Below are 24,396 nucleotides of genomic sequence, written 5' to 3'. Positions count from 1 at the left end.
GTGGATTGAGCACCAGCCCGTGAGCCAAAGGGTTACAGGCTCGATTCCCAGCCAGGGCACATGCCTGCGTTGTGGGCCAGGTCCTCAGTTGGGGGCGCACAAGAGGCAACCACACACTGATATTTCTCTCCCTCTCTTGCTCTCTCTAAAAATAAATAAAATCTTAAAACCAACAACCAACCAAACAAACAAAAAACCAACTTAAATTCTCTAATGTGAAAAAGTAAAAGTGTAACTCTCTACATAACAAATAATATGATGTATTTAAAGGACACCTTCTAAAATTTTAACTAGAAAAATGTAATATGGTGTCACCAGCATCACTGAAAGGATTTCTGGGAATCAATAAATAATTGGGCTACACAAGCTATTCCTTGAATAAAAAACTGCAGCTTTTAAACATCCATTCAACTGAGAGACTGGAATCAGGAGTAAGTAATCCAGACTGGTTTTCAAACTTGACTCCATAGCTTTCTTAAAGGGATGACCCAGAAAACGGGGCTGGGGTAAGGGTTAGGGGAACTGGGTCCTCATACCCATTGCATGCCGTCCTCAAACCCACAAAAACTCTCATGGTTTTATGTACAGGGGTTTCATGTAAAATTTGCTTGGGGCACTAAGTTCTATATCCAAAATAAATGTTTTCAAGAAGTCAAAGATCAAAAAGAATTTTGATTGTATTCTGTGGAGTGGCACATTTTAGTTGCAAGCAATACTTTGCTTAGAATCAGATTATACTACTGCCTGGATCTCCATCTCTAAAAGTAGTCAATGATATGTGCTGTGTTTTAGGAAAAGCCCAATTTTCCAAAAATGGTACAAGTCAATTTAATGTAATAATTTGCATGACCTCTGTGTCGAATAATGCTATGAGATTTTTCTTTAAGTTGCTTTTATGAAAAATAGCTACAAAACAAAGTAAGGATTAAACTTAAGTTTAATTTTTTTCCCCAAGGAAACATACTAACTCAGTGGATCCAACTTCTCATCTTTAAGACCTGGATAGGACAGGACAAAAATTCTGCTTGTTTATTGAGTAAGAAACACATAGTAAACTAACAATGAAACTAGCTCAAAATAAGGTATAATTCTTTCTGAAGGCTGCTGAATGCCTGAAGTGAACTTTTCTAGGTCAGCTGAGATTTCAATCTAATTTTAGTTCTAGAAATTGCAACTCATGATGATCCTATTATCCCAGCTAGCTTTAAGCAAAACTTGGTTTCATTTCATGAGGAAAAGCAAACATACTATAGGTGTCAGGTGTAGCAAGCCCCCAATTTAGAGATTATGTTGTCTTTCCTATAGGAGGTACATTTCTTCTACTTTCTTGGCACTGTGATTAGCTATAGGATGATTAAAACACTCAAAAGGAGCAACTCAGCCCCAGTGGAGATGTGCACACAGACTGCCAGGCAAGCGTTACTATTTGCTACCCTGAGTTCAAATTCTATCATCTTAGAACCCTCGCTACATTAAACCCTCAACTGTGAATCCTCCCCAAATACAGCAACTGGGAAGCATCTCAATTTCACTCCTAAGTAGATGAGCTGCTGGGATGAGGATGACATCAGTTAATTACACTTCTTATAAAATATCCTTGGATTAGAGCCTATTTTTATATCACAAAATAGTTTAAACACAACACTAAAAATACAGATCAAAGAAGACCAAGTTCAGACTAGAGCAGTCATTCAGAAATTAAGGAATTAGAAACTGAAAACCAAAACTTACCTGCCCACCACTTCTAAAAGGTAGGCAGGTATTAGGAGTTAAGCCCCAGAAAGGGGGGGGTGGGGGGTGGAAAACAAAGAAAAAACACAAAACACAGGAGTTGAACTGTATGGCAACAGTAATCAGAAATGGAGCTGTGCCCTAACAGTTCCACTCCCACAGCACCGAGAGTACCAGAGAAAGAAACAGACTAGCAGTTCAATGGCATCTGCCCCAGTTTTGGTTTTTTTCCCCCCGATTTTGCAAGGCCTAACTGCAGAATTCAATTCTACAATGGACCCCTAGATGCTAAATAGTAGCAAGATTTAGAAAAATAAAGCCCAAAACAAAGAACAACTTTGGAATAAAGAACATATGCGGTTAAGTACCAACTGGAAGAGACTTTTATTTTCGACTAGGAAAGACGTGCCGAGCTTTTCAGTTACTTGAGCATGCACACGCTTACAGCAGATGCTCTATTAACTGAGAAGATAGACACCCTGGGGGCAATGCCAGGCTCACTTCTTGAAATTAGATCATGTTCACGATATTCCATTTTAAATGCGAAAGTATTAACATGCAGAAAAAATTCTTAACTGTTAGTCTGAAAGAAAGTCAAGACATCATGGCTAACCAGCTTCATTATTAAAAATCAACAAGTGTTAGGTCTAGGATTTTGGATTGATTGATTATACCATATTCCCAACACCAAATATTTATTTTGGAAAGAGTTAATGAATGAGTAAAAAAGATGCAGTTGTTAAAAATGACTCAAAATCCCAAGAGAAATGATATAATATATGCACATATATGTATATACAAATACATATACATATATATGAAGAAGGATATTTGGGTTTAAAGTTAGTAGTCAAATTTTCCAAGGACGTCTTTTTTTTTAAAACAAAAAGCCAAATTTTTGTTATTTTACAACCACCTCCTCGATCTAACACTGTTAAAAATGAATGAATGACCCAATTTTGTGTTCAATTTTTTTCCCCCTGTAACGTCACTTGGCTCTTGGCTACTAACCTTTCATGTTACTCTTGGTTTTGTCAGTTTGCTTGCCTGTGGGGGTTTGGGCCTGCTGACCCTGCCCACTCGAAGAGGCTGCCTGTTGTGCTGCTTTCTGCTTTAACATTGTCCAGTCAAATGTGTAGTCATACTGGTGGTTCAGGGTCCTGGAAGCGCAGTAAAATTCTGTTAATCCTTCAGTAAGATTCTAGTTTAATACACTACTGAACTTTCAAGAAAGTGACACTGTTTTTTTTTTTTTAAAAGGAAATGAGTACTCTCTCCTATTCAGTTAATCGATTCTTTTTACATGTCATGATTGGGGGGAAATGATGGTGCCGCTTTGGTCTGCTACATCTGGTAAGAATAAATCCTACCCTCTTTCAAAAAACAAAACAAACTGCCTTTCAACAGCATGGACAACAAACACTGTCCATTTTCTTGTGTGAATGATAATAGGAGGCACCCCTAAAACCGAATCAGAGTAGGAACGAGACCGTAAGTTTATGAGGGATACAGCTATGCTGGTGGCAAGACTTTTAGGGTTGGAGAAGCACCTCCAATTATTCTTTTCCAACCGAGATTTCAAACTTTGTGTACTCTTATCACCCCACCTCCCAAGACCAATTTCGGGATGCACCTAGGGAACATGCTAGGGGTTGGGCCCGCCTCCATACCGAAATTTTAATTTCTTCTCATTTTGGTATTGAATAAAGTTCTGTATCAAAGCTGGAAACTTCCAATGTCACTTATTTCTAATGTGAAATGCAATTATTGTGGAAAAGTTAGATTCTACTCTGAGCTTGATTCAATTGTTTCTCTATCCCAAACGAAAATGATTTCAAGCACATATACATCACAAATGGAAACAAAGGAAACCCCTCCCCCCAAAAAGAAAACAAAAATAATAAACAAACAAAAAAACCCCAAAACCGTTTCTTAAAATTTTATTCATATTGGCCAGGACCACTTTATTTTGACCCTTGTCAGATAGATGTTGGGTGAACTGAACTAATTATCCTCACTGGAGTTTAGAGCCTTAAAATACCTTCAAAACTGACCTGAACAGAATGCGGAATAGCTGCCTCAGATACATGTAATCCGGGGCTTCCTCAAAGCGCAGCCCACGACAATAGTTTAAGTACATGGCAAATTCTGCAGGAAACCCCTATAAGTTCAAAGGTTAAAACACCAAGTTAAAAAATGTATTTGAGGAAAATGTTTACTACTTTATTGGACAATCTGAAAGTAAAAGAACTGACTCAGAATCCTTATAAAATAAAATTTTTTTTACTGCCCTGACCTATTGATTATTACAGTAGCATTTAATACATGTAGAGAAAATATGTATCTTGTTTTTGCCCTGGCTGGTGTGTGGCTCAGTGGATTGACTGCCGGCCTGCAAACCAAAAGGTTGCTGGATCATGCACATGCCTAGGGTGTAAGCCAGGTCCCCCTCATGGGGTGTGAGAGAGGAAACAGATAGACACATCTGGATATTATCTCTCACACACTGACGTTTCTCTCCCTTTCTCTAAAAATAAATAAAATCTTCAAAAACTTTTAATATGCATTCATGATCTGTGTTACTGGTGAACAGCAATTACTGAGTGAACTGGCCCTTATAGGCAAAACCTTAACAAAAGATATTTACCAATACTATACGCATCACAGATGTACAATAAATTCAACCGATCATGAGACTGGAAACATTCTCACTATTTTATAGTAATACCTAATACTCCTGAGTTTACTGCACCCCGAATTGTATGTGGCTAACACAAAAAGACACAGTTCACAATTTCTACACCAAAATGCAAACAGAGCCCACAAGCAGAGACTGTACTAAATCCTTTCTCTTCCTGTAAAAATGGCTGACTTTTCTGATAAGTGAAATGAATCCTTCTGTTACATGGAAATGTAGTCTATCGAAAATATGATGTTTTGCCTCTTGAAGTATATAGATTTTAAAGTTACTAGGGTGAATTATAACATAAGGACATTTTCTCATTAACATAAAATGTATTTCATAATTTGAAACAAATCCCAAGGGGTCTCAGAAAAGATCATAGTTTCCCACTCCATCCACTCCTTTATTGCAGATATGTAGAAAAAAGGGGGAAAAGCCAATTTGTGGATGGGAGACACATAAAGACATCACTATTTACCCCCCTTTCCAGAGCACTATTTCAACTCATGCTGATTTCTACTTTCTATCACCCAGCTAGGTAATCACATACTATTTGCTCATTATTTCAGGTGTTCAATGGACTCAAACACTACTCTGTGGAAAATCATAGCTACCCGTGATGGTACAGACATCTCTCCATTCTAAACTCACACGCCCTCTCCAGGGTTATCCCTTCTTTTCTGGCACCAGTTTAGAGATAAAGAGAACAGTTTTAAATTTAATTCCTCATAAATTAGTGAGGTTCTATTAGAAAAGCGTATTTGCTCTCTTATTTTTCCTGTAACTTTTAGCAGATGACAGAGCCCAAATAAACCAGAAACAATAAAACACTTAATGGCCAATGGCTACTTCCTTTTAGGTTTAAGTTTCAGTGCTGACAACCAAAGCTTTTCTTTTTGTTCTCAGATCACTCATATTAAAAAATAAAAATGTCATCATGCACACCTACCTTACATAAAACTTCAACAGGAGTGGACATCTTCTTTTCACTAATCTTTTCATATTTTTGTTTCTTTGTTGCAGCCTATGAAAAGGAATCAAACGATACAGACATAGTACTATATGAACCCCAGTAATTTAACATACTAGATATAAATGTAAACTTATAATTTAAGAGATCATGAACAAAAACCCGAACCCAAAGAATAATGTCTAAATTTCCCCTCCTAAACTGTTAATTTTTATGAGTTTCTACTTTAAGGTCATTTTTAGCTATTAGGAAAGGGTGCATCTAATAGGAGTATCAAGATGTATGATTTAAGTAAAACATGGGTGGAGTCCAATTTGAGATTTTTCTTGACCCACTGACCCATAGTCAACACAAGGGCAAACGTATGAGCAAGTCAATTACAGAAAATGTTGTCTATCATTTAGCGCCATTAACACTGATGTTAAGTCAAATGTTTTTTTTTCCCCAATGAAAAATACTCATATTGAATAAAGCTGCCCACATACAAGCACAAAACAATTTTCTAGATCACAGATGCTCAAAAAATACAAAAATCATTTTCCTTTAAAGGACAAATAACATATCAAAATAGCCATTTAATTCTAGGATATGGAGATTTATCATTAACACACAATACTCACAAAAGAAATGTTAGAATAATTAAACAATATAGCTAGTGTCACCCGCTAAACCAGTTTTCCTGTACACAAAAGCAGATATTTAAAAAAAACCAAAAAAACCCAGCAACACATCAAAACAAGAAAGTCTCCACCCAATTTCTTATGTTAGCGTCTACCCAGAGAAAGCTACTGGTTGCCAATGGGCACTTGCTTACTTCCTCCCAAAAATTGTTCTTCAGGTATGACTGTGGGATTCTATTAGTTTATTTTAGCTGAAATCATCAGATTTTACTTCCTAATAAAAAGTAAAGTTAATTAACTTTTAGAACACCTCATATTTGAAAGAGACCTTAAAAATCTTCTTCAAAAATATATTTTTATTTTGCCCTGGCTGGTTGTAGCTCAGTGGATTGAGCACGGGCCTGTGAACCAAAGGGTCATAGTTCGATTCCCAGTTAGGGCACAGGCCTGGGTTGCGGCCAGTTCCTAGTATGGGGCACATGAGAGGCAACCATACATTGATGTTTCTCCCCCACTCTCCCCTTTTAAAGATAAATAAATAAAATCTTAAGGAAAAAAAAAAGAATTGTTTGATCAATAAGTGTGCTAGACTTAACGAGAGAGAAAAATGTTTGCCCTAGATGGTGTGGCTCAGTGGTTTGAGCACCAGCCTGAGAACAAAAGCGTCGCTGGTTCAATACCCAGTCAGGGCACACGCCTGGGTTGTAGACCGGGTCTGCAGTGGAGTGGGGGCGGAGATATGTGGGAGGCGACCACACACTGATGTTTCCCTCCCTCTCTCTCTCCTTCCCCGCTCTCTAAACATAAATAAAATCTTATATATATATATAATTTTTTAATTCTTAAAACAAAACAAAAACCTGGTAATTTGAGTCTGGTTTACCTTTAGTCCTTGCCATGGCAAGCTGGTTCTATTAAAATACATCAAAACATATCCTAATGATTCCATGTCATCTCGGCGACTAGAAAAGAAAATGCATATTTACGAGCTGAAATTATTATGGAAAATATGTGAAAGAAAGCCAGGTACACAAAAAGAAATTTTCGTGAGGAGAGAAATATTTGGTGTCGTGTGCAAGATACTTACTTAAGGTAATAAAAAAAGTTCATAATGGGTTACTTCTAAATAAAATCTCAGAATTCAAAAATTATAAAACCTAACACTGTCTTACAACTTAATTTTTAAAAAAGAGCAAAGGTTTGGCTAAACTTTCCAAATAAGGTTCATGAAGACAGAAGAACCAAAGAGCATGACAACTGTAAGTTCTGTGTAAGTTCATGAAAAATAACTTTAGGGATGCTGACATAAACTAACATTTTAAATATGAATGATCTCACTCACTCACTCACTCACTCACTCACTCACTCACTCACAGTTGACCCCTGAACAACACAGGTTTGAAATGCAAGGCTCCACTTACATGCTTTTTTCAAGTGACCACAATTCAATCGACCCAGAGCAGTTCAAATCTGAGTTGTTTAAGGATCAGCTGTACACATGTATGCATACTCAGGCAGATACATGTATTTAATAACTGGTATTACACTTTGAACTACAGAAGATATGAAATTATAATTTAACCCAGAGTATTTAGATATTCATTTAGATATTTTCTCAACTTAAAATCTTCTTATGAGGTCCTTTAACCTGGAAGCATATCATCTGTCATTTCTATGCTTGTTTTAAGGAGCAACAGATAACTTAACGAAGACGAAGGCAATATGAAAACATAGAACTTAAGACAAGAAACAAAGCAGACATGATGAAGATTCACTTCAAACCAGATGCTATTTGTTTATTTATGGAAGTGTGGAACAGAAAATGACCCACCAACCTCTCTTGGTTCATTAGTACTCAGATAATATGTTCCTCCACCTGGCCCCATAAAAATAATCAATACATTTTCCCCCTAAACTCAACTTACATCACTAGAATACAAAAAACCCAAGACCAGCATTAAGAAAATAAGTACTGTCTTCAGCTGCAAAAACAAACATCATGATAAACTGCATTTACATATCTCACTTTTCATCATACAATACTTTTCTGAAAACAGAAAGGCCTCATTTAACTGGCTTCTCTGAAATGGCTAGAGCAGCAGATAAAGAAATTAATAAGCATCCTTCAAATCCTCAGCCAAGAGACATCTTTAGATATTGTGAGAAACTAATTAAAATATTGTAAAGACCCTCTAATGGCTTTTGTTACAAATTTGATTAACACATTCAATTGCCCAACTCACCTCTGTTCAATACCAAGATGTGCATTGATGCTAGCATACCGGGCAGTGCCGGTGAGATTTTTATCTTCTCTGTATGGTATATGTTGCCTTGTCCTGTTGTCTCTGTACTTTTTGGCCAAACCAAAATCAATAAGGAATAACTTTAAAAAAAAATTAAAAGACATTAGGTTTCCAACCTTGTTTATTTACAATACTTCTTATTCATTAAATGGCATCTATTTTCTTTGTTCAAATATATCAAAATAAAGTATCCTAAGTAGAACAGATAATGAAGAAACTTAACACTCAAATAAGCTTTTACTAGTCCTTATTAATAAATCATCAAGTTAAAAAAAAAGTTAGGTCAAACGGTTGGTTGATCCTGTCAACCGAACAATTTCACAGGCCCAGTTCATTTATTACACACCCAGGAGCCTGTCTTTAGACAAGCAGTGGAGAAATGCGTATCTCTCTGCTTGACAGCAGAGTTGACAAGTGTCTGTGCACCACAATGAAAACTGGTATCTTGCTTCTAGTGGTAAACAAGACAGCTCTCGAAGTTTGGAAATGACAACAAAAACAAGATTTTTATTAACAAAATATAAGCATTTTTAAAAACAAGCATGTATTACATTCTATTATTTTGAAGTGACATTTATGCATGTGATCAAGTTAAATATCTGAAAACTTAACACCTTGATCTAACAATCTTTACATGAAAAAGTACTTAATATCAAGGTGGCCTACAATTAGCAGTTTAAATAACCTAACCAAAATAAACAAATAAACAAACAAACAAATAAAATCCAAAATATGTTCACACATTTACCTACCTTCTAATGCAAAATAAACAACATTTACTTAAAAGTTTAGCCTTTAATATGAAATTACAATAAGATCACTAAGCAAAGCAAGTCTATATGCCCTTACATACTAAATACTAACATCGTCTTAGCTTATTGTTCTTTACTAGTTAGGCCTAAATTTTGTAGATTTTTCCATTAGGTTGACACTGGGTCCCTTCTGCCAGTTTATAATCTGTTATGCACTGGAAAATCTGATTACCTAGTCTGTTAGGGTGTGTGTCAAAAAAAATAAAGCAAGCTATTAACTTAGGTAAAGAAGATCTCTCTCATGAGGGTGAAAAACACCTCCTTCCGGCAGGCACTGTTGGTGTGTAGTCTTTGTTACAAGCTGGATGAAAACACACTGAGGTTTGAGCTTCTGTGACCATGTTAACAATGTGATACTTACTTATGTACTTGGTCTAATATTATAAAACAATGACGACTAAATTTTAGTAAAATGTATTGAATAAAGAAAGCTCTCTTAAAAGATGAAACTTCCTTCCTAAGCAACTGAGTTACAGGAATACAAGAAAATGTTATAAAACACTAAATAAAAGCTTATACTGTTTTCTCTTGATATGAGTATCAGCTTAGTACACAAATATTAAAATAAGCAAAATGTATTTAAGCAAAACAAAAGTTGTTAATTAAGCTCTGTAGATTCATATTAAAAATTCAACTAAAGGAAAAATAAACACAAAAGGACACCCAGCTTCAAGGTATTTAAAAAATATCCCTAAGAGTTACATGGGTTTTAAAAAGTAATGAGAACACAGAATCTCCTTTTAGGGATAGTTTCCGGGATTGCTTCCTTTATACTACAAGTGGAGGAGAAAACAGGACCTTCTCCAGCATGATTAGGTCTGACAGCTTTATTCATGCCTAAGTCTACAATCAGTAGCTCCATTTGCAATTCTATAACCAGACAGTTTCTCACAACTAAAAGATTGCTTTATAAACTATTCACTAGTTTTTTCCTTCCACAACTCTAAAGGATGAAATCAAATGAAGAAAACAACAACAAAAAACATACAAACATATCTCAGTCTTTGGTATCAAAACAAAATACGTACAAAGCAAATTAAATCAGTTTAAAATTTTCTGTTCTTGTAAAAACTGAGTCAGGAAAAGTAATGTCGCTGCCAAACAAAGGTATCCTATTTCAAGAGCAAACAATTAAAAAAAACTATGTAAAAGAACCTTTTTACATCTCTTGGTAATTGATCATTTTCTGGTACTATCAAGCTTCTTTAATAGCTCTCTATGCTTTGAATTTTAAAATGAATGTAAACATATAATGGAAGCATATACACGAAACTGTATGGTAACAAGGATATGAACAGTCAAAAATATGTAAAACTAGAATAAACAAGTTGATATTTCGTTAAGCCATAAGATAATGTATTTTTATAGGTTTGCAGATTTAATGAGAGGCTTAATATTTTTGGTGGGTCAAGCTGCTTTTCTGTGGGTTATAAAGATATGTTCTAAGTATAATTTGTGCCTATCTTAAAGAATACAGCCTATTCTTCAAAGGCATGTGGAAATAAAGTAATATTGGATATACAGGGTAATGCCACACAGTAGAGGTGCACTGTCTTCAGAAACACTATTGCCAGTTTTAGGTTCTATTTGCAGCATATTTTCTCCTAACCTGGGGGTCACATTCCCCTGCCCTTCCAAAGTATTCACAAGATCACTTTTCCTCACAACCCAGCTAACCTGTAGAAAATATAAACAATTCAATGCAAATTTAATGGAAATATTAAATGATTACGGTACAAAATGTAGGTCAAATGTGTCAATGAATGGGTAAGTAAGAAAGCGGCACCAGAACTACATTAGCATTGCCTCGTTACCCACCACTCTCCTTTTTTCTGTAACCTAAATCTAGTAACTACCGTTGGTACTTACTAGATACCAACTATTCTGTCAGAATATTTTTATTTTTTTAATAAAAACATTAGAAATATTTAATATTTTATTCTGTCTATGAATAAAAGTAAGTGTAAACTTATGAAACCTTTATAATGATGGGAAGTGGGCCCTAGAATAATACTGGACAGCATGGACAAAAATTAAATGATCATCCAGATCACGCATGTGATGATTAAGAAACCGTAACATGTTTACATATCAAATAAAGTTTTTTCTTTTAAATTACTCATGGCAATACTTTCTTGTAAGTGTATACTAAATTAATAAAGATTCATTCATTTGCTCTAGAGCCTCAAAAATTTTACCTATCATCAGCTTATACTTTAATTTGTATTATTAAATGGCAATTGTTATTGTTATTTTTAGAATGCAATGTCTTCTATTTCCAGAGCATACAGAGTTCTTATTGAGGTAAATCAATTCTAGAAACACTAGATCTGAAAGCTGACCTACACTACTTGAAATTCATTAAGGAAGGGCAAGAGAGTTGAGGCACAATTTATTCACCATACAGCACTGCTGCAGCTGAATTTAGATGTATTTCATGCATTAAGTTCTGCAACTCCAAATACATTAAAAAAACTAAACAGTCTATCTTCAGTTTACCATCAGGTAAAGAATTTCCACACTAGACTAACACATCATTTCCTCATATGGACGCTGGAGATCTAAACATAATCCAGTTTTCATTTAGGTTTTCTCTAAACTTTAGAAGTTTAAGCGAAAGCCACAAAGAAACGTCTTAGTAATGTTATGTTTGCCAAGTATGTCTGAATAATGCCAACGTAAGAGGTGCTTGAGCAAGATCTACATTCTCCAGAATTAAAACAAAACAAAAATAATCAAAATAAAACAATAAAAAAAGAAAAGCACATGAATTTGGGATTGAGGTTGGAATAGGAGACAGTTTCAGACCTGGTTTAATCCTGAGAAAGATGGGTCCTGAGAAGTACTAACAGTCATGCTTCTTTTCCTCTTCCCCACTGGAGATTCTAAACACTAAACAGACAATAGAGGGTGGCAGTGCATCAAACAGTATTGCTTACATTGCAACAATGGCCGGCGCAGACAGGCAACACCGAGGCATTAGAGAAAGAACAGGGTAGCCAAATGCCATCCTTCTTCCACCAAGCACTGAGCTTCTCAGTTTTCCAAATAAAAATCACATGCTCAAGGACATTTGAATTCTGGAAAATACTCAGGTTTTTAATGCCACTATAATGTGTCACTGCCTGAAACAGGGATAGCAATGGTGACATTTGGCTTTTTAATTTATGAAACCAAAAATGGGGAATTTGGATCTGCAATCTTTAGTACCATAATCTGCCCTTCCCCCAAAAAACATTGTATAGGGGGAAAAATCTTCAGTAAGGAAGAGGTAGAAGGCATTTAGTCACCTTAAATTTTATTTTCATAAGCATGCAGGGCTGATTACTGGAAGAGATGAGCAAATTCACTAAGACTGGAGTGGCTACTCCTAAACATCAAATTCAGAACAATTTTCAAAATAAGAATTTGACTTCAAAAAATCAACCTCGAAAGCCCCACCCCCCCAAACTTTGTTTTCCAATAAATAGAAAACTACTGAACATGCTCACCAAAGAACCCAGTCTCATACAACTGGCATTTTTCAAACTACAATACAGAAAACACTAAAAACCAACTACATAAACAAAACACTAATCTAAAATGTTCAAGAACAACATTTAGAATTCGAGTCTTAGTTAAAACAGTGTGCTTCTTGCCCTAGGGGCTCTCTGAATCTGTGTAACAGCAAGCAGCTCCACAGTATTCTATAGACTTTCATAGCCAGGCAATTTGGACTTCCTAACACAACTATGTGATTACCAAACTATTTTTAAAGGGGGAGGGGAGAAACAAAGAGGTATTATCTAGGCCATCATTTAATTTTAAGGCATAAACCATGTCCTGTAATGTCAACACACAGAATAGGGATCACATGAGGATAACAGATCTTAAGTGGGGGGAAAAATAAAGAGGAGGAAGCTGGGAAATGGCCAAAAGATTAGGGCCAAACTGACAAAATTGCCCCCAAAATTAAGAGCAGTGGCTTTTTTTCCCAATTAAATTACCAGGTTTTGCAATAACAATCAAGAACCTGGAAGCTTCAAAAAGAGAAGCTACATAACATTTTTTTAAAAGATGCAATTTGGGAATGGCAAGATAAGTTATAAGATTTAAACACATTTAAAAAAATATTTAGCTCAGCTTTCAACAAAAAAACCCTTAATTTCCTAGAACTTGGTCAGACCAACATTAATGTCTCACACATTAACAAATAACACCAGTTCTAATGGCAATAGCTCCAAGTTGGCATTCATACAGGCAAACAAAGGTAAACATTTATAGCTAGACCTAAAAACACCAAACATTTCCTAACAGTTTAATAAAAACAAATGGGAATCTTCCATCCAAAACATAACAAAACAAAACAAAAAAACATAAAAAACCCCAAAAGTCCCCAAGTTGTCCTGAAGTTGAGAATTCCTATCAGATCATTAGAGCATAATATGCTTAGTGCATTGCCAATGCTGCCTGTCTGCCCGAGCTCAACAATGAATCAATGGATAAATAAAACAATTCACTCAATACACTAATCATTGCAGAAAAAATTCCAACACAATTTAGTTTCTAACTGCAATCATGCGTCACTAGCTAAAAACCCAATCATCCCATAAAGTTCAACCATTCTGATGCCCCAGTGAACACTAATTTGGTTCACTTCACTTATTAATATCTTCCTTTGAGGGGGGGGGGGTGGAGAAGGAGTGAAGAACCCACCCAACTCATCACCCAAGAAACTGTCAACTACTTTTGAAACAAGCCCAAAAGTTATCCTTTTGAATACACAAATCCAAGGACTGAAGAATTCTCATTATCAACTATGCTCAGTCAGCAAATGTTAACACTATGGTAACAGATAGGTCAGTGGTTCCCACACTGGCACAAGCATGTATGAATAGAAAGTAACTAAAACTGTTCAACAGTTAAGTAACAGATGATTGTATTTCATTATAAAACCTTGGGAATTTTATACTTCCACAAAGATAAACTAACCTTGGTTGGGTAGTTGGAGAGATTTATTTCAAGTTACTAAGTTAATAGAGTTAGCCGCTTATCCTTCCAGTACAATCTTTAAAAGCAATTATCAACCGAAAATTAAATTCACTATGACTTTTTGAAGATCAAAAATTTACCAAAGCAATCCTTGAAGTTTTCTACTCTTTGTTCTTTCATGCAAATAACATTTGACTAACCTTATTACAGTGACGCCCAATACCCATTAGGAAGTTATCTGGTTTAATGTCTCTGTGTATAAAATTCTTTGTATGCACATATTCAATTCTACTGATCATCTGGGGAAAGAAAAAGGGGAGAGATAATTAAAGTAAGTCATTCGAATTTAGTAATAAAAGAAAGCATGACATTACTTATCAATTACTTCAAGACCACAGGTGTATTTTAATAACTTTATAGTTTATTAAGACAGTGTTAAGTGTCTTTATAAAAACAGTGTAAGACAAAATTAAATGAAAAGGGAAATCAGGCTCTCCATTTATCTCTAGACTGATAGATATCCAAGCATAAACCCACACCCTTTGGCTTGTTCTTCCAATATTAATGATTTAAATAAGGCAGCATCTAACCCAACAAGAACTGGTGTTGGCAATTTTTAAATTGCAAAAGCAGTAAATTTAGAATTGTTGCCATTATTGTAATCATTATATAAAGTAAAAACTAAATCATTACTCTTTACTCCCCATCCTATGTCCCCTGAGGTAACCTGTGTTAAAACAGCCTGGTAATACCCATACCTATTTCTACGCTCTTGCATACATACACACATCGACTGGGACATACACTGGGGATTAAGGGCTCTTGATCAATTGACAAATATTGCTGCAAGTTGGTATCATTTTAAATTGAAACAGAAGCATTTTGTTCACTTTATTCTTTTTTTGCTTACTTTTATTACACATATCCAAAACATTCCTTGAGTTTGCAGCACATAAAGTAAGCATATAACTTTTACATAAATGAGGATCTACACATGCTGGTTTCGTTTGTTTTGTATGTTTTTGGACTCCCCATTTTTTCTACACACATATAAATTGTATATATTAAAAAACTGAATAGAGAACATGTCATTCTGGCAAGTTTTTCCTGAAAATTCTGCCAAGCCAAATGGAGTAGGTCTTGGCATTCTTTTTAATGGCTACAAGTATTTTATGGTATAGTTGAGTTTTCCCCAATCACCACCAACCCACAACATTCCCATTGTTTCCAGTATTTCCCCACTGTAAGCAGTAATGCTGCCAATAAATTTAAATATAGGCTGCCTACTAGTGCTTTTACTTCCATAAGCTCTAAGTCCCCGACAATCACAGGGACAGCTGCTGGACTGAAGGCTATTATTTTTTCATTCTGATGAAAAAATAGGTTTCAGTAACCTCAAAACAGGTTACTAACAACTCGTTTTTCCCTAGGAACATTTGAGAACATTCTTTTCCTCACTAGTGTAGTGATTTTAGTTTTTTCTAAATTTTGCCAATTTGACAGTTATTACCTCACTTGTGCTGCCCTAATACTTAGTTTGGAAATCTCCTCATCCATACTGACCATTCCAATTTTCTATTCTATAAACTATCAATATATGTATTTTTATACATTATTCTTTTGACTTATTCTCGTCAGTTTTTCAAAACCCATCTTCCAACTGTTTATGGTATCTCAAAATAGTTTTAATTTTAAAATGATCGAATATACCTACCTTTTCTGTAAGATACTTAGAAACTGTATCTGACCATGTTTTCCATATCCAATGATTGCCAACATTATTTTTCTCCCCATGTGTTCTTGCTCTTTCAGTACTACATGTCAAGATTCTATTTTGTATTTGTCCCCCTTTCCCCACACCTTTTATTACCATGGATATAAATACTATAAATCTTAGTAGCCTTAACTTGAGAAATGTCTCCTGACACTCAATCTGTAATCTCCGACTTAAACTACTCATGCTCTCAAGAAGGTAACTGTGAATGTCCAAATATCACCTTAGATACAGCAGGAACTTGTGCATTAAGGAAGTCAAACAAGACATTTGGCTCACTTAATGCACACATTTGTCCTAGCTAAATAATACCCACAATTAAACTGTGATTATTAACTCACTGGGAAAATGACAGTTACTGGCACAAACTACAGATTACTTTAAGGGCTGCCTATCATCTACAGAGTAAGACTTAGCCACTACCTCCCAGAACAAATGTTTCCTGCAATCCTGAATTACATTCTTTCTCCCTGTGACCAGTGTCTCCAGAATAGACTTTTATCACACTTTTCTCTACTAAACTCCAAACTCCTAGAAAGAAGGGACTAGTTATGTTTCCCTATACTCTTCTTCCTAGTGCTACCTAATTACAGTAGACGCCCCAAATAAATATTTCACTGGATAAATGCCAATGTGTTACTGAGCCTACAGAATGTAAAACTTGTATCAGGATTCATTCACATATTAGTTAAAACATATTAAAAAGTTTTTAACCCTTTCATGTTTGAGTCCATAATGTGTGACACTGTAATTTGCTAATATGTTAAACTTAGGGAATATGAGGTGATTACCAAAAAAATGAGCATTACTTTCTAACCCTTTAAATGTGTACTTCCTAAAATTCCACCTCAAATGTTACTTTTGCTTATTACCTCATTTTACTTTCTTATGATATCTGATCTAAATTTTAAAAATGTTTTCCTCTTTCACAGCATTTTTATAAACACTGTTAACTTGAATCATTTCAACACTTTCCTGCCCTTAAAGGGATTGTGACCAAAATTCAAAATGATAAATTCCTTGCCATTTACATACTACCTTTTCCTGTATTATCTGTTTCCTGGAGGTTTATTCTCTGACCTCATTCTCCCACCTTAGCTGTTTAAGACACATTTTCTTTTGATAAAAGAAAAATCTAAGTTCTGGCTTTAAAACATTTTAATCTAACCACTGGCCAACACATGAATTGAGTTCATGACATCTCCAAAACTTCTGATTTTGTTTAGATACTACCAATGGCTGAATCTTCTACTGCTTAAAAAACTTCCATTCAGTCAAAATTTCTTTCTTGATTAAATTATTTCAGTGCTTTTTTTCCCTCATATACTCTGAACCTTTCTTCAAACAATCTTATAAGGAAACTTCCTATATTTAGCACTAAAACATATGCACTACCTCTGATAGAGTAAGCCTAAAAACTACCAGTGTACGGGTGAGTAATAAACCAATATAATCGCTTTTTGCCCTATACCCATAATTAAACATTTGTAAGTAATGACCAGAGTAGTACACCTGAATGAGTACACCCAATTATTTTATCTTTCTTTGCTGATTCTAAGGTTAAACAGTGACACACTGGTTTATAAACATTTAAATTACAGTTACACAGTGGAACAGTTGTATTCTCAAGTTTTAATTCTCATCAAAATTTCACATACCTGGTCAGCTAACATAAGTACTGTTTTCATTGTGAACCTTCTGGAACAGAAATTGAAGAGGTCTTCAAGGCTGGGTCCCAGAAGATCCATGACTAGAACATTGTAGTCTTTTTCTTGGCCATACCACCTAGTGAACAAAAGAGGAAAAGGAAAAGCAAAGGCATTATGAAAAGCTGATTATCACTTAACATCACATTTTAAAAGTTCTTTTTTAAAATTGTTCAAGTACGGTTTTCTGCCTTTTACCCCCATCCCATCCCATCCCAGCCCAGCCCACCCACCCCAGTTCTATCCACCAACATTTTAAAAATTCTTAAACTTTAGTATTTTCCCTCTCTAGTTCAGATGATAAACCCACTGAATGAGTGCACTGCCCAACACAAAAGAAGGGTAAGGAGACTTTTCTTCTGTCAAGTGACCACACTGTCCCATTCAGAGAGGACTTGCCTGGCAACCTTAACACTCCTCTAACCAGGGTAGCTGAACTATATATCCATCTGCCACTCACTCCTGTGACCTTGGCCAAGTTCCTTAATCCCACCTGGTCTAACTGAAGAAATGAAGACTATTTATACCAGTCATTTCAAAACATAGATCTCTACTATTATATCTCCTGTCCCATTCCTCACCAAATTGTATTTAATCAATAATATGTCCTTAAGCCCTGAATGGTGTAGCTCAGTGGATTGAGCGCGGGCCTGCAGACCAGACGATCGAGGTTCGATTCCCAGTCAGGGCACATGCCTGGGTTGCAGGCCAATTCCCGGCAGGGGCCAGTTCCCAGCAGGGGATGAACAAGAAGCAACCATACATTATGTTTCTCTTCCTCTCTCCTTCCCTTCCCCTCTAAAGATAAATAAATAAATAAATAAATATGTCCTTAAAACAAAAGCAAAAAAGGAGTCACATTTTTTTTTTTTGCTAAGTTTCAGATTACCAAAAATAATCAGTATCACCACAAAGACAACACTTGCTTTTGACAGGAATCATGTTTTCCTTGCCCCATGCTAGAGTATGGTGGATAACACACTGTCCACTATAACTCTAAGGACATCTACTGCTAATTTTAAATTTTAATTTAAATTTAATTTAAATTTTTTAATTTTAGGGCTGGGAATCACTGCAACAAATGATTTCAAGTGTCCATGACTATAATTCTAGTAAGAGTACTTTCCTAAAAAATCAACACTACCATTTTTATTTCAAACTTGTCTAGATTACAAATTCTGCTTGGGGGGGAAAAAACCAAAACCAAGTGACAAATATTTAAAATGTTTTTTAAAAGAAATTTATTTCTGCCCTGGCTGGTGTGGCCCAGTGGACATCACACTCAGGCCTGAAAAACTGCTGGTCCAATCCTCTGTCAGGAGGGCTTGTGCCTCCGCTGCTGGACAGGCCCCAGTTGACGGTGTGCAAGTGGCACACGACCAAATGAAGAATTCTGCATTTCAAATGTTTCTCTCCCGTTCTCCACTCCGACTCTAAAAATAAGTATTTTTTAAAAGACACTTATTTTAAAGCTAGACCGAAGCAATTTCTTTGTTAACTCCAAATAGAACTGACAGATTATTTAGCATATTTGAAGTTTGTGTTTTTAAAATATTTCAAAAGTTGGGGTGAAAAAAATCTGTCAAAAGCATTAACAATGATCAGTCCAGTGAGAAACTCAGCACTTCTTTTTAAAAATTTTGTTCTCATGTTGTTTTGTTGATACATGTCAATTAAAGAGAAAAGTAAAGATTGAAACAAGAATATGGTTACTGAATACTTTAATAGTTCTATTTTCTAGAAGTTGACTGGTCATTCTGAGAAAGCACCTGGTCTATACCAAACCAAGCTCTTGGTTATAACCCCAGGGGAATAAAAAACTCTCTGCACACTGGCTTTTGTATTGGCGCTACTGCAGACACGGCAGGACTTTTCTCACGGTGGGACGGACGGACAGAGATGGGACATTGGAAACACAGAGAGCAGCCTCTCTTTCCACATGACTAAACCATGCCACGCCACAAGCTCCCATGTGTGGGTCCTTGGAATGCCTTCCTGGTGATCTCATGGAAGAGCCTAATTTCCACAGACAAGAGAACTAGGCCTAGCAAGTTCATGTTCCTTTCTACACTTTAGCTTCAACTGTTTTTGAAAACCACCCCACAAACATGATACATGATTAACCGCCGCCAAACACACAAAATGAATTCATTTCACTGTAGAAAAAGGTATCTTATTAGGAAAAAGAGTTTCTACTTAACCTTCTAGAAAGCTTGCCTACTAGCCTAAAAGCAACAAATGTGTGACTGGCAGAAACTGTTCTGTCTGTACAGTACCCAAAACTGTGTAAGCCCTCACTTAACACCAATAGGTTGTGACTTTATAAGTGCATCAAGCAAAATAAAATATAATGATACAAATTTCACCACAGGCTAGTTGATATAGTTTCTTCTGTGTCTCATCAATGTTTTAACAAAATGACACTGAATAAAATGTTATTCCAGAACCTGCTGTGCAAAGATGCTCTATAATTTTCTCTCTTCCATCCTTATTTTCCACATGGGAATTCAACACTTCACATTTATTCAAACATTTACTTGAAAGAAAAGCTTGCAGTGGTGAAATGGGAAGATGTGGATAAAACATTATGTTAAAAAGCAAATGAAGAACAAATTGAACAAGTTATGTTCTCCTTTCCTTTGCCCCCACCTTTCCTCTTCCATTACTTAATGGCAGAGGCAAATCTGTGCCAGGGAACTGTGAGAAACTTCAAAATCAGTCCTTGCCAATATAAATACGCAATAATAAGAGTTATAGCAAATATTTAATACAAATCTAATTTATCCAGGTTATTAAAGAGATAAATTATTCTACACAAGAATACCAAATCCAGAAAGAGTGAAGGTAGAGAGAGGAAGGCACAAAAGTCGAAGGTGAAAGGCAAAGTATATATTACTCTCGTGAGACCACATCTCATCTCTTTATCAGCAGATCTACACCAACGGCTCACCGACAAAGCTACAATAAACAAGCAAATTTTACAACCATCCATCTAAGCCTAAGTCCAAACCCAAAATGTAAAAAACACAAATTCATGTTTCGTATCTTCATGCAATTAATTACATGATTTCAAAAAGCACATTTTGAGAAGTCATCTGCAAAATAAGCCTAAACAGAATACTCTTATAATAATTAGAAACCAGAATTTGATGAATTCAAAACCAGTTTAAAAAAAATTAAGGTTTTATTTTGCACCATTTTCTCCTTAATTTGCCTAAGTGTTTAAGACATACCTACCCACTATTCTCAAGGTCAAAAAGTGATCCATAAAAAACAGCTAAGAAATAAATGTTTCCAAGGCACGTTTCTTCATGGAATAATCATGCATTTTTAAAACAATCAGATTTTCGTCCTGTGTAGACCAATACTGTTAACTCCTTAATAAGGACAGGTGTTTCTTTTCTTTTTAAAAAAAAGTATATATTTTATTGATTATACCATTACAGCTGTTCTATTCCCCCCCTTCATTCCCCTCCATCCTGCACACCCCTCCCCCACCATTCCCCCCCTTTAGCTTATGACCATGTGTCTCAAGTTCTTTAGATTCTGTATTTCCCCTACTATTCTTGCCCTCCCCCTATCTATTTTCTACCTACCGTCTATGCTATTTTCTGTGCCTTCTCCCCCCTTCTCCTCCTCCCACTTCCCTGTTGCTAACCCAAAAAGGACAGATGTTTCTACTGTTCATTCTTCCTTTTGGTCTCAAGAAATATACAATGTAGCTTATTTTCTCTAAACCCAACACCTCTTATCCTTCCCATCTGTGCTTTCCACCTAATTTATCCAGACATTATTAAACACAGATTAGAAGCCAGGAAGTCTTCTGGTTATACCTAACCCTACTTACTCAGTTTCTACCTTTACCTCTTATGTTTCCCACTTCTACGGTGAGAGCTTCTCACTATTACAAAGAGAGGTACCTGAAAGTCTAAAGGTCTAAGAGAAGGCAAGATCTCCCCAGCCCTGCCATCTGCTCTTATCTCCTTTCTCCTAAACCACATCCAAACTAAATCTAGTTTAAAAATTAAGACACTCACAAAAGCACAAATGTTAGATGACACATTCACAAGTCACTGGGGCCAATAAAAATGTTAACAGAATTCATAAAACCAAAGGATCACGGGAACTACATTTGTCCAAAGAAGCCTCATGAAAATGACCTGTTGTTACAAGTCAGATCCTGAAGGAGGGACAATATACTGAAAGGAAAAGTGGAAAAGGGCATGCCTTGCAGGGGCAAGCAGGTCTAAAGACAGGAGAGTCAAAGTCACCAATAGTTTCAGGCTCCATTATACACTCTCAAATGCCAGGCTGAAAAGCTTTTGAATTCTCTAAGTAATTGGGGGAATTAACAACAGTGTGTGGCTGGGGCATAATATAATTAAGCCAGTGCTTTAGAGTGGCCTTGGCATCAGTATTCGACATGAATATAGGAAGTAGGCAAAGGAATAACAATGACATGGGGACCTATTACAAGTGTTTTATTACAGCTGGAGATCTGAGGCTAGGGGTTTCTTTTTGAGAGAGCTCTTTATAAAAATGAAAATGTCTTAGAAAAGAAATGACCGAAATAAAATATTTTTAAGTATTGCTATGAGACCTAAGAACTTCCAAGAACAACAAATCAGTACAATTATGAACATAATTCAGATTAAAGCATTCAATTATGTTCCATGACTAGGACAATAACAACAGATAACAATATATTTGTTTATTGTAGGTACTCCCCTTCAGACTATGGACCTGAATATCCGTCTTGTTCACAACTCAATATTCCCAGGATCCAACACAATGCCTTACACACCGGAAACGTTCAGTTAACATTTGCTAAATGAAAGAATGAAAAGCCAAATAGGAGGCTGTAAAATAGTAAGTGCTTGATCTGGCAGATAAGGAAAACAGAAGAGGGAATGTGAAACACTCCCTGCATTGAAAGTTTAAAGTCAAGAGTAAGCACCTACTCATCTTTGAGTCAAATGAACCACAAATTATAAAAAGTTCAAAAATGACAGTTTTAATAAATATATTTTCCTATGCCATTTAGGTTATTAATGTCAGTCTTCACTGAACAAGTAAAAAGTATAAGCAGTGATTTAGTGCTATAATATACCCATTTTCATAGCACCTACATCTTCAAGACACTGTCTTAAACAAGACATCACCTAACTTTTATGTTCCTTTTTACGAGGGTAGAAAACAAGGACCTGGTCTAGTATAATCTTGTTGAACTCTAAGAACTAGCTCAAGCTCCCCTTTCAGGTTGCTACAGCTAACAGCCACCCAGTTCTATTTTGCTATGTTCCTTTTAATGTTCCCATACATTTAATATTTACATGTACCATTATCACACTGCAGTCTGGGATCAAACCCATAACTCAGGCAATGTGCCCCGACCAGGAATCAAACCCATAACCTTTTGGTGTACAGGATGACGTTCCAAACAACTAAGACACCTGGCTGGGCTGTTTGTACCATTCTTAACAGTATGATTTGGCCATTTATAATGGAGATGGAGTCTTAAAATTATAGATACCCCTTCCTCCCATTCTTAAACAGTGCCCAAACTATCATGAGCCAAAGAAATTACCTCCAGGCAATTCTTGTTTCTCATTTCCTATACCACTCTTTCTTTCTATTTCTTACTGTAATGATGTCATGTTGGCTTCTTTTCTTTCTTTTTTTTTTTTTGATGTATGTGTTTGTGTGTTGTGGTTAACAATTCATTTACAGCAATTAAAGGCAATTCCTTATCCCACTCCCCCCTCCTCCTAAATTACCAGGGTCCAACAGTAAGGCATCCTTACCCATAACACACAGCCACCTATTCTCAAGCTAAGTTCTTGAGTCTCTAAAATCACCAGGCCTTCTGGTGCTGCAGTCATTTGTTGATTACTTCTCAAAGCTGCAAAGATGTATGAACTTGAGTCTTAGACACTATAACCTTTACCTACCAATACTTTTTAAGCTCTATCTTATTAACAACACCCATCATGAAAATATAACCAATAATGCAAGGCAGGTTCAACAACGTTTTGATTCAGTCTAAATGTGAGTTAACTCCTGGTTTTCTACCCTTGGTTTTTTACCTCCTATACATGCCCTGACCAGGAATCAATCAGTGACCTTTTGCTTTGTGGGATGACACCCAACCAACTGAGCCACACTGGTCAGGGCTGTTCAATTTTTGTAACTAGCTGATTTTCTCCCTTTCATAGTCCCACACTTCTGGAGAGACATTAACAAGCACGAAATACTCACTTAAAATTGAACAAGACTAGGAAGGGAAAGGAAAGAAATACTGGAACTCCACCAACTGAGACCAATCCTGCATCATATGTATTTAAGTCACAACTACTAAGAAGTTGTGTTGTGAGGGTTGGAGCAACTGACCTTACACTAAGAGCTCTCAATCTTTTGAGTGCCATGGACCTCTGCCCCCACTTTCATTGCCTGATGAAGCCTACAGATCCCTTTCTCAGAATGTTTTAAATGCATAAAGTAAAATAAACAGAATTATAAAGGGAACCTATGGAAACCCAGCTACTATAAATTACTTAAAAATCTATTTTGATATAGTAATACAATTGCAATTTATTAATGCGCTAAATAATAAAATATAGGGGGCAGATCTAATGAGTACTATAATTTTGAAGTAGTGATGACTATAAACAATGTTTTGAGATACTCCTGACAATGTGGCATGAAAATATCTGTGATTTGTACTGGTGACACAAAGCCACAAGTATGCTTAGCTGGGGTTTCTTGCATACATTTATAATAGAAATAACAGATTTAGCTAGAGTTATAAAAAATAAGATGTACATTT

At 35.9% G+C, this 24,396-nt stretch overlaps 1 protein-coding gene across 9 annotated transcripts in view; it reads right to left on the bottom strand.

Moving 5' to 3' along the window:
* Positions 1 to 24,396, bottom strand: part of CSNK1A1 (casein kinase 1 alpha 1) — a 42,632-nt gene that overhangs the window by 7,383 nt on the left and 10,853 nt on the right. For 3 of the 9 annotated variants that reach the window (XR_005066316.1, XM_037044942.1, XM_037044943.1), the window contains exons 3-10: positions 17,523 to 17,649; positions 14,291 to 14,389; positions 11,928 to 12,011; positions 8,248 to 8,387; positions 6,888 to 6,966; positions 5,364 to 5,438; positions 3,786 to 3,892; positions 2,743 to 2,891 (exon numbers count right to left, since the gene is read on the bottom strand). Coding sequence is in view for 8 of the 9 variants with exons in the window: in XM_037044942.1 (XP_036900837.1) it covers positions 2,743 to 2,891; positions 3,786 to 3,892; positions 5,364 to 5,438; positions 6,888 to 6,966; positions 8,248 to 8,387; positions 11,928 to 12,011; positions 14,291 to 14,389; positions 17,523 to 17,649 (860 nt within the window). In the remaining variant the exon portion in view is untranslated. Of the gene's footprint in view, positions 1 to 919; positions 999 to 2,737; positions 2,892 to 3,785; positions 3,893 to 5,363; positions 5,439 to 6,887; positions 6,967 to 8,247; positions 8,388 to 11,927; positions 12,012 to 14,290; positions 14,390 to 17,522; positions 17,650 to 24,396 lie in introns of those variants that run through there. The other 6 variants (XM_037044941.1, XM_037044945.1, XM_037044947.1 and 3 more) reach the window with 6 other exon arrangements.

This window comes from Sturnira hondurensis, unplaced genomic scaffold (assembly GCF_014824575.4).
Source record: "Sturnira hondurensis isolate 20B ecotype Veracruz unplaced genomic scaffold, ASM1482457v3 Scaffold0004152, whole genome shotgun sequence".
Lineage (NCBI taxonomy): Eukaryota > Metazoa > Chordata > Mammalia > Chiroptera > Phyllostomidae > Sturnira > Sturnira hondurensis.
The sequence above is the reverse complement of the archived record's forward strand: the minus strand, read 5'-3'. Positions and strand labels throughout refer to the sequence as shown.